The 11,886-nt window shown below is 37.1% G+C and overlaps 1 protein-coding gene across 1 annotated transcript; it reads right to left on the bottom strand.

The window, feature by feature from the left end:
• Positions 1–978: 978 nt before the first annotated feature.
• Positions 979–11,413, bottom strand: LOC147516131 (putative receptor-like protein kinase At5g18500). The gene is made up of 7 exons (XM_086588778.1): positions 10,650–11,413; positions 10,462–10,566; positions 4,467–4,589; positions 4,202–4,372; positions 3,965–4,094; positions 3,237–3,449; positions 979–1,608 (listed from the first exon to the last, which is right to left on the bottom strand). Exons 1-7 carry the CDS (start codon positions 11,291–11,293, stop codon positions 1,483–1,485), a joined length of 1,512 nt encoding a protein of 503 aa, XP_086444904.1. The 5' UTR covers positions 11,294–11,413; the 3' UTR covers positions 979–1,482.
• Between the last annotated feature and the right edge of the window lie 473 nt (positions 11,414–11,886).

Consider the following 11,886-nt stretch of genomic DNA (forward strand, 5'->3'; position numbering starts at 1 on the left):
CCAACACCTAATCGGAAAAACTCATGGAAGATCATTACAACATAACACCTTGTCTAGAACGAGGTGAAAACCTCTAGGGCTCGTGACAGATCGTTACAACATAACACCTCGTTCAGAACGAGGTGACAACCCGCACATGCACGGCGATGAACGCTCCACGTAGCTGTGTTAGTTAAAGTCGTAGCATCAGTCGCGCTTATAAATACACTGTCTAAAAGCTCATTTATTCTCATCAAGATAGGGACTTGAGCTTACGGAGGAAAGGGGGGAAGCATTGGAGAGGAACAACGTCTGACTTGATTCAAGTTCATCACAAAATCTTGATATGTAGGCAGCTCGTTCCAAAGCGAGCTCAGTCAAAACTTGACCCATCACAATCTTCTCCATTATTCACACTTGTAAGGACTAATCAAATTCAACCTTTACAATGACCACATTCAAAGAAAATATAGATATTTGTCGATATTTGTCGATATTTGTAGATATTTGTCGATATATCGTGATATATCCACGATATTTACATTCAGAAATACCCACACATAGTCTGTGGATATTTGTCGATATTTATCGATATATCTCGATATATCCACGATATTTACAGATACCCAAATGTAATATATCCCCACACGGGGGGATATATCCACGATACATATCCATAAATCAGAGGTCGATATTTTGCCATATCCCGATATTTTGTACTATGGGCGGAGCTTCCAGGCAAAATTTAGCTAGAACAGGGGGTGATGTTTCTACCTTCATACTCCCTCCCAAAAGATGCAAATAGGAGTAAAGATTTCCAGTTTTGAAATTGCAGCAAATATTTAACTGAATTTCCATACCTTTTGGTAGATTTCCAGTGGTGGAGCCATGCACCCATCGATTACATAAAATTCCTGTGTTATAGCATGAATTTACAGTGGAATTATTTCCAGGTAAACAAGCACAAGCCACAATTGCAAATCCAGTCTAGTTCACAAAGAAAGAAAATTTTCAATCAACTTTATTTACCCCAAAAAATTAACTCCAGCCCCCAAGCCTTTTAGCGCCCGAGTAATGATGTTCAAATCCTTACGGAAGGACTTCACCACCTTCACTCTTTGGAACTGGTGGTGAAGATTTACCTGAAGAGGTATACAGGCTTGTAAACATGATGTCAAGTGATACATTGGATCTGTGGGATAACGATAAACCATTTTCTTCCACTTTAGTAATAGAAGCAAGTTCTTCTTCTTCCTAGTAGCATAGCAGTCCTACAAATGCATGTACATGTCACCCATGGTTTGTTCTATATTCGCACCATCTTTATAGAAAAAAGATTATTCACTCTAAAATCTATAAGAAACAAATCCCAACAATATGATTCGGGCCTTTCCCAGTGCCACCACCACATTGTATTCCATGACTCTGGATAATGTGGTAAGATCGTAGGAAACAAAGATGGTTCTATATTCCTATTATCCACTGGATGGCAAGCATCTGGGTTCATCTTCGCTGGCTCCTTCTGCTCTCTGATCTTGAATCTGGATTTTCACTTCTGTCCGTATCAGAATTTTCCCTCTGGGATTCAGTCTCCATACTTTCAGCATAACTCCTCCGATGCCTCCGATCCTGAAATTTCAGAGTACGCTCTTATTCAGTTGACCTGGACGAAAATATTACTCTCTAACCATTCCGAAACCCTTTGAAAGCAATTCCAGAATCCAAGAGTGAACAAGAGAATAATCTCAGTGAGATCATCCACTAGCTCTAGCCTTGACCTATCTGTGCAGTTACTACAGTACTGCTCTTTTGTAATTATTGATTATAATTGAACTCTTGGTTTATGAATGTGTGTAGGGTATGTGAGAGAGGTTCGGCAAGGGGTGATCGAGTGGGCTGTGGGATATGTCTACTCCCTTAGTCTTCAAACTTGTTAAGTACAATTGAAGGACAGGTTTCAAACTTCAATCCCGTATCAGTCAACCTAGAAATGACAATTATTTTCAAACTCTGTAAACCATTAAGTCTTTAATAGAGATGTGTCATACAATGAGAAACCTTACTTGAAAGTACCTAGCTCTGTTGATTCAAAGAAGAAGAAGAAAATTTTAAAAAAAAAAAAAAAAAGTTGGTGTGGACTTCCCATAGTATGTCACGAGCTCACTTTGTTTTTTCATATCGTCTAAGAAGCCCTTTCTTAAATGTTACGAGGAACTCGTATACCCAATGTGTCAATGCTCAATAATTCTACCACTAATTCTACAATGACACAGTGACGTGGAGGATGATACATGTCATCGTATCCAAAGGATGTTTCATGTCATATATCATCATATTTGCTCATGATATATGACATGTATCATCTTTCTGACATATGATACATGACATGTATCATCCTCCACGTCACTATCGGTTCATTGTGTCAGTGTAGTATATTACTCATAATTCTACACTGACACAAAAAATTGACACATTCATCCGACACAGTGATATGGCGGATGATACATGTCATGTATCATCATGATATATAACATGTATCACCCTCTTACATAATGATACATGACGTGTAGCACGATGATACAAGATATGTATCATCCGCCACATCACTGTGTCGGATAAATGTGTCAATTTTATGTGTCAGTGTAGCAGCACTCAACTGCTAGATGCACTGAAGAGAGACCTGAAACAAGGAACTCGATGTATAAAAAGGTAACCAAGGGAAGGAAGTAACAGAAAAGGCTTTGGATAAAACATCTAGGGGGTGTTCGTTTTTTGCTACTTATAAATGTTTACTGCTTATAAGTGTTTGCTACTTATAAGTATTTGTAAGTCAAGTTTTGAGTTTTGGTACTTACACTTTTGGCATTTATAAGTAACAAAAATATATCATAAAAAGGGTCTACTACTTATAAGTAGCTGAAAAACAAACACCCAAAAAAAAGTGGTCTACCACCCGGTGTGAATAAGTAGTAAGCACTTACAAAAACTAAAAAACAAACACCCCCTAAGCAACAGAAACTCAAAGGTTTACGTGTGAACTCTGCTTTAATTTTTAACAGAAACCTTTCTGGTAATGGTAAAGATAAGAACATGAGTACAGGACAGCAAACAAGGCAACGATGAAGAAACCTTAATTTAACGTTACTAAACAATTTTGGTATGGAAGGAGTTTCATTCTATGCATGAGAATATGACATAATAGTTAAAACTATCAAATAGGCTGTCTGTTATTTTGAAGATAAAATTAGAATCCAAACCTGTCGAGGTATGGGGTGTTCCTCTGATTCAAGCATACTGACTACCTGCCCCATCTTTGGTCTTTTGTCTGAGTCCGGGTCAACACATCTCAGAGCAGTCAAAAGGGCTTGTTTCAGTGCTCTGGTGGATGGCTTCCTCTCAATGCTTGGGTCCACCACTTCTTTGGAGCGCCTACTACCAACCATCACTTTCAGCCAGTCAACCAGATTTACCTGCAAGCCGCAGAAAATCGTATAATTACCCTAAATGGAAAATAAAGCAGGAGCACTTTTCTTTCTTCTTTTAATAACTATACAAATAGGAATCAAAATTTCAAAAATCATGAAAAGAGAGACAATGACGAGGCTACCAAATCTGCAAATAAATGACCATATAAAGAAATTTCTAGCTTTCGAAGGATGGACTGTCGAAGTGGTCGATGGATCAAATTTCAAATTTAAGCAACTTTACAAAGAAAGACATTATGGTTGAGGATGAATCCAATGCAGTATAAAGCAACCTTTTGATGGATCAAATGAGGTGCACATTGAGGCAGGATAGCAGTTCAAGAAACCGTAAGTCTACATCATCCTAAAATTACTTTATGGGCAACAGAATTCTCATCTCTCAAGGCTCCTAATTTCTAGGAACATTTGATTGGAATAGACTAGTTATTCTAAGAGTTGTAACCGTTCATCCAGTCAAAAGAAGTTTGACACCGTACGAAAACATATTTTACATGCACTACCTCAGTGGCAGGTCGTGCATAGTCTACAGGGTCTCTTCCAGTAATTGCTTCCAAGAGAAGAACCCCAAAGCTGTATACGTCACTCTTTTCATTTAGAAGGCCTGTATTTGCATATTCTGGGGCAACACATCTGTAATAAAAATATAACATCTTAGCGATGTCCACTACAAGTGTACAATTTTGGGACCAAAACAAAGACAAAAATTAATCATTCGTAGTTTTTTTAAGATAAGCTACCCAAAGGTTCCCATAACTCGAGTAGTGATGTGGCTTTTCCCGGCACCAAGCAACTTGGCCAAACCAAAATCAGAAACCTTTGCGTTGAAGTCATCATCAATCAAAATATTGCTTGATTTAATGTCGCGGTGAACCACTTTTGGCTCAATAGCCTCATGCAAGTAGGAAAGCCTATAAAAAATCAATCATGCTTATAGAAATAGAATCCAACAACAACAATAAAAACAACATGAACTGGTCGATTAAATATGATGACCCAACTTACGCCTTAGCAGTGCCACGGAGAACTTTCATTCGGGCCTCCCAAGTAAGACATCCTTGCTGGCACCTAGATCCATGAAGCCATTGATCTAAATTTCCATTGTTAACATACTCGTAAACCAGAATCCTGAGAATTCAAGAGAGGGCAAAACGTTACTCAACATGTCTAGCTATAGTCAAAAAGTCCATCTATATCGATTAGGTTATAATCAATGTCTTTGATTTGGGAAATTCTCTCTCTATTAGCCAATACTGGGAACAAGCAATAATACATGCCTCTAGAAAAGAATACATTGCTACATATCCCATTCAGGCATGGAAATATAAAACTGTGTAGACCATAGTCCAAATTGATAGAAATTGGAGGTTCTAAAATATCGATAACAATAACAAACTATCTATTGTATTCTTGTTTCACCAGTAGTAACAGGGGATACCAGATTGCATAAGAACATTGCCCAACCAATGAAACTATTAGATATTCTGCAGAGGATGTCCAACCTTCAATTTGTCATAACTAACTTAGTCCATGTTTGGTTTATAAAAAAAGATGGAAAAGTAAAAACGTTATTCGAAAACTATCTTAGTTTCCTTCTTGGTCATTAATGGAATAAAGAAAATCCAGTTAAGTTCAGATAAACTACGGAAACATTATATCATTTTCAAAGGATATCCAATCCCACGTTTCAAACACGATTAGTATATTTTCAGTGCGCAAATAGAAACAGTATCCGCGCCCAAAGAAAAATTAAACAGAAAGCCAAGGAATAACTGGATAACCAAAAACATGACATTAAACAGAGGACATACATACAAAAGAAACTTGGTGTTCATAGGGTTTTGGAGGAGAATCTCAAGCTTACTTGTGATCTCTTTCTAAACCTCTTTCTCACTCTTCCAGAATGTCTGCTCCGTTCAACGGCGGAGCCACATGGTAGTTACATGGGGCACATGCCCCAGGTGAACTTGGGAGAAAATCTCAAGTATCCATACATACTAACATACCAAGTTACAAATATCTACCATGTAAGGCCATGAAGTCCTCCAATATAAAGGTAACCACCACTTTAAGCAAAATATATTCACACCACAATCAGTATAGGACCAAAGTTAAATGGACAAGGTACCCAATGGACAATTTATCTAGTATTCTAATCGTGTAAGTATATTAATTCTTGACAGTCAATATTACATATTTACATAAACCTGACTTTGCGCAATTATTGATTTACGAATTAAGTGATATGGGGTATCTCAAACATGTCTACAGTTAAGTTATAGATGATGTTTTGATATTTACATAGGTCTCACAAGTCAAGCCTAAAATTTTGTATGAATACTAGACATTTTTGTAACTTTTCACTAAATTTCCCCAAGAAGGTTGTTGTGGGTTATGTGATGTATATATAACATGTCGAATATCCGGACGTTTGGGAAGTTCTGATCAAACTTTGGGAATTTCAAACTATATAGATACCTAATATCTTCAAGTGAGGTGCTATATTTCTAACTTTACAAAATGTGATTTAGCCTAAACCGCCCAGTGCCCCATTTGGAGGGGATTCCTGGCTCCGTTGAGTGTGTATGTAGTCTAGGTGAAATATAGAGTGAGGATACTAGACTACGATAAAGGTAGTACAGTAGAGTACTAATAGAAATAGAACCCTTCTTTCTTGGTTGGGCTCCAAGCATACATCGTGTTTTAACCCTACACACACTTACGCACACCATCCTCCTTCAAGTTGACTTGTACACCGGTATATTGATTTGCTACTGGTTTTTATATTTCCACGTGGCAAGTCCAATTTCACATACAAACAATAATAAGGTGGTTAGACATGACAGGAATCGAGGAGCTTAACTTTAATAATGTGGTTGTTAGATGTAACTTGTAAACTTCCCAGCTCCTTTTCTGGATAGAGAAATCATTTTAACAGCCTTGAATAATCCTGGGATTATGAAACTTTCTCAGCGCAAACATTAGGAAAAGTTTCCTACTACATCTTCAATGTGCTTATGTTAGTGCCGAGGTTGGGCTTGGCATCAATGATCCCCTACCCTTTGGCTTACTACTGCGCTGCCACATTGGTGGATAGCCCTAACCGAAAAACGTTTTCTATTGAGTATCTTCCATTGTATGTTTTAATTGTGGTTTCTTAGGTCACCATATGTTAAGCACCATTGCTGATATTGCCCCTACAGATTACTCTAGGTACTCCCCTTCTCTACTCCACGGAAAACCAGATTATTCCTAAATCTTTGGTGATCCTTCTGTGATTTTCCCTCTCTATTGAACCTTGTTGTGAATGGAATCAACGTACACTACCTTCATCGTGCAAGTCCTGTTAGGTTCGTACTCAGTATCGATTTAGTTCTGGTGGTCCTAGCTGCTACCATGTTGTCCCTAGATTGTGGCTGTTTAGTTCCCTGAACCTCTGTAGGAACCGTTATAGTTGCATCGAATGATTAGCAAACCATGAAAACCCATGCGCAGCGGAATAGAAGGTGTTCACGATTTTGGTTAGAATCATACCTTTGATCAGCTGTGATAACTTTGAGAATCCAAGCTCTACGAATCAGCAACCAGCTCTTGATCTTCTGTTGTATTCCTATCCTTAGAATGGACGTTGTGTGGGCAACGATCTTGCAGCCCTTTCTTTCTCTCTTTCCTTGGCTCTCTTTTTCAATCACTGAATGAATCAAAAAATGGCCAAGAGAAAAGGGATTCTTTATATAGGCTACAACAGGGACCATGATGAGAAATTAGGGTTAGGTCTCCTAACGGGCTTGGGCTTCCCATATTCGCCCAGAACACACGGCCCAAGTCTGTCAACAAATGGCTTATTCCACTAAAGGCCATTGTTGCGCTACCGCCCTAATCCCAAATTACATGTATTACGTTTATGGGCTCCATATTATATGCTCGTTGATCTCCCCGTGTTTAAGATATCGAATGCCCGTTGATTAAGTCAAGTTACTGACAACTACATTAATCAACTTCTTATGTCCTTAAGTAGTACCACTCAACCTCATTGTCATGTCGGATAAAATCCACCTGCAGGGTTTACATGACAATTCTTATGAGCTCCTCAAGGGGACATCATCAACCCGATTTCTTGCGGGTCATAGATTTCTTCTATAATCAACAACACACCTTACATACAATGTTATTACCCAATCCATCGAGTTTGTTGATTCACAAATGAATCTCACTCATTGATGATTTAAAGCAATGTATAATGCACGTAAGTGCCTGTTATTATATCTGGATTAAGAGAGCAATCATCCATAATAACAGAGGTATTTATTCTCTTATATAGTCAGTATAAAGATAAACAACCTCACTTGGTCCTGCTCGATCAATATACACAAAGTGTACTAGTGTAATCATGTAGTCAAGATAGACTAATACAAGATTATACTACAACCATACCAATGGTTTGTCCAAATCCATCTAGGTTGTGAAAGTAATGATATGATTATAACACCACACACCATATCATCTACAACATAAAGTATTAGACGCATGCATATAACTAATAACATATATAATATGCATAACATTTGCCCATATGATTTTCATTCAAAATATAAAGAATTATAGTTAATACAAAAGTAATGTTTTTAGTATATAACTCTATCAACATCAACATTTATCAACCACTTTATCTGAGCAGGCTTGGATCACCATCCAATATGCAATTCTCATTGTTGTTGATGCCCAACACCTTGTACCATTGGTCTTTACAACTCAAAGTCCCTAGCATCATTTTCAAAATATCCCTCCCTCCAACTTCTTGCAAGTTGGACCTCTTATGTCCAATCCAACAAGCCCAAATCTACCATTTTGTGGACATCTCCACTTCCTTTGCTTCTCCAACTGTTGAAGCAGGTTCCATAGCATTCAAAGTTAATGAAGTTAACCAAGGAGAACCCAATGCTCAATTCAAAGTCAGAGAACAAGAGAAACTTCAGTCTGAATCATATGATGGTATTTCTTCAGGATCAAGAACAGGGAAGGGGAGCCTTTTGCATGTTCAAAGATGATCACTATAAATCCTCATTTGGTACATCGATTTCCGTTTGTGAAAAGTGTAAACCAACCACCATGTAAGGGGTGCTACCCGCAAGAAGCACCCAAGGAAACAATGACGATTTTATGGTGGTAATGTCATAGAATAGGTCGCCCATTGACAGTTAACGAGCTTTCACTCAAGATATCACAAGAGTGACCAGACTTGTGTTATGTGATGAAAACTAAATGCTCTGATAAGACATTAAGTAAGCTACTAAGGAAGATTGAAGATTATGGTATGAACTCATTTGGCTGATGGTATGTGGTTAACATGGACAAATGTACACAAGTTGATTTGTTTTGTACATAGTCCGTTGTAAAATTAAATTGGATGGAATTAAGGAAGAATTGCATTATTTTGTGTATGGACAGTACAAACTTTATATCAGAGTATCAGACAGTTACAACGGGATGCTTTTCTTGGTTTCATATCAGTGGATAAAAGTTTGTGGCTCTCTATAGGTGACTTTATTGAAGTCGTCACAGGAAAAGAAATCGGGTGGGTTACCTTTTAAGCTATGAATCAAAGCGAGTTGCTGAAACTCCCCATTATAGGTATGGAAAAACAAGAAGTTTAGGTAAGAAGAATCTGGGAAAGAATTGATCATGCATTAGCCAATCATGGATGGAGAAAGATGTTATCTAAAAGCTGAAGTGTTTCATAAAAATGCTATAACTTGAGTCACAAATTCCTTCTACTCAACCTACATGGGTGCTTTAGAAAATTACGTCGACCATTCGAAAAAAAAAGATTTGAGTTGTAGATTAAGTTTGAGGCAATGTGTACTTTGAGGCAATGTGGCCAAAAGATTTGAGTTGTAGAGATTAAGTTAAACTTTCCAAGATAAAATAAGATTGATGACTCCTATTCTTTCAGTTAGACTTAACAAGGCCCAAAATATCGCCGATATATCACTGATATATATCGTTTATTTGGTACTACCGATATGGATATATTCGATATATCTCAACCGAATATTAATTTTTTTTTCCCGATATATATCACAATTTCCGATATAACGATATATACGATATAAATTGTTGACTTTGACCAAATATTATTGATTTTGACTGATATATTGACAATATTTCCGATATAATCAACGATATTTTCGATATATCAACATATAAAACAAAATTTTTACGGATGAACAAAAAAATAGATATCTCTAATATTTTCAATATATATTGGTTTTTGGGTACATTAAAATATTAACCGAATTCGATATTTTGGGCTTTAGACTGGAAAGCTTGGTCTCAAATGGTCTTTGAAAAGCAAATTCTCGTGCAAATACCTAGGCCACTGATATCAATTGGAAGGCAAACGCAACTACTAAAAGGATTCTTGGCCCAATGATTTATGCTCTTGAAGTGACTCACTTACTTCAGCTTGGTGGTCAAACTACCCGTCTTTATATATTTACTAGCAAACCGCACGTGCGATGCATGTGAGCAAAAAATATATTTATAATATATAGGGCCTATAACTGGAGAGAGAAAAAAAAATAGTTTTTTTTTTTTTTATATTTTTTAATTATTTTATTCTAATAGGGTCTATAGAAAACATAAAAAAATCCAAAAATGACAAAATAAAAAATAAAAAATAATGTGTGGACACTATTATTCTTGGCCCACTATTTTTATCTTTAAGACTTAAACATTCAAATATTTACCGTTATGCCATCAATTTTGGTTTTTTTAAGTCTTTGAAAATTAGATAATTACCATTTTGCCTTTGTGACAGACACAAATGTGACACCAAAATACTATTCCTCCTCCCCTATATTTTTCTAATATAGTAATATATATGGTACTCTTTATAATTACTACATTCTTGTACTCCTATGATACTTAGCATTCTATAATATAACAACAATAATAATAATCCCATAAAGGTAATGACTGCACATGAGAAATTTAGTACCTGTGAGCACCTTCGATGCAGTATCCCAGAAGCCGTACTAAATTTTTGTGGCGCACGTGGCCGATGGCCTCAACTTCAACTTTAAACTCTTTCTCTGCTTGACCTCTATATCAAGTGTACATAAATTAGCACTCCCCGAACTGGAAGAATTTATAAAATTTGCAACATTAAACCATTAGTGAACTTACAAATTGTTGAGAAGCTTTTTAACAGCTACCGGATTCCCATTGATTAAATACCCACGGTAGACAACACCATATCCACCTTCCCCAAGGATATTTTCCTTTGAGAATCGGTTGGTTGCAATTTCCAGGTCCCTCAATGTAAACCAGTGACCCCATCCTAGTTGAGAGAACTCAGGTAATCCTGTAAGTGGTGACGGAGTAGTTATCACATGCGAAGATGACTGCCTGTATGCAATAACTGACCCAGTGCTCCCTTCTTCCCCTGATTGATAACGGGCAACTGCTTCTTTCTCCACGCTGTTAAAATTTCCAGCATTCTTTGCTTTGTCTGAAAATAAGTTGGTCGCAACCGTGCTATACTCCTTAGTGTAAGATTTATTATGAACTGTTAAAATTCCCCCACGAGTAATTATTTGATTGGCCAGTATATGTTCCACCCTGACCTCCTTGATTTCCTTTGACATGGTTGGTATATGGCTAAAGGGGAGTTTATCATTGCTTCGTCTTGATTTCTTCCGTGAAAGACAAACAGAAAGCACAGAGAGCATTGTTACAAAAAACACACCAACAACGATTCCAATTACAATCCAAATCTTGAGACCAAAAACATATGTCTTCTCTGACATTCCAGCACTAAGAGTTGTCATTCTTCTGAAGTTGAAGGCTACAAAACCGGTTATTGAGGAAAGTATAAAAGTGGTGAAAAAAACTTGGCTTTCTCATACAAAAGGGTGTCTAAATGTAAGCTCAAATGGAGCTTTCTGACACAACACCTTAACCCAAGCATTGGTGATAGGCTGCCTGATAACAACAGTAAAGAAGGGTGGAGTAGTTGTCAGTGGTGGGTGAAGAAGAGGTGACTTGCATTGTAGTGAAAGGGAGCATGGGAATGGAAGGTTGGCTGGGTTGGGTTTTTCTTCATTAAATTCTGTGAAAAATGACTCATCACCATACTTTCTAAAAGTTTAAAAAATGGCAACTCTTTTAATACTGAACTTTTTACGTTAGTCAGACTCAGACTCGAACATGAGGCTGGAGTCAGTAATGTGAATACGTGATGATGTTAATTTCTAGCTTGCGTGTGGTCTGGGCATTCTCACGTACGGGTTTAAAACGGTGAAATTGAAAAAAAAAAAACTTAGTTTGTATTTTAAACCGAACGTATCCTGAAAAAAAAACGGAAAAAAAAAAAGCGTAAAAAAACGTAAGACATACAAAACGGGTTTAAAACGTATAATAC

This window comes from Coptis chinensis, chromosome 2 (assembly GCF_015680905.1).
Source record: "Coptis chinensis isolate HL-2020 chromosome 2, ASM1568090v1, whole genome shotgun sequence".
In the NCBI taxonomy this organism is placed as follows: domain Eukaryota; kingdom Viridiplantae; phylum Streptophyta; class Magnoliopsida; order Ranunculales; family Ranunculaceae; genus Coptis; species Coptis chinensis.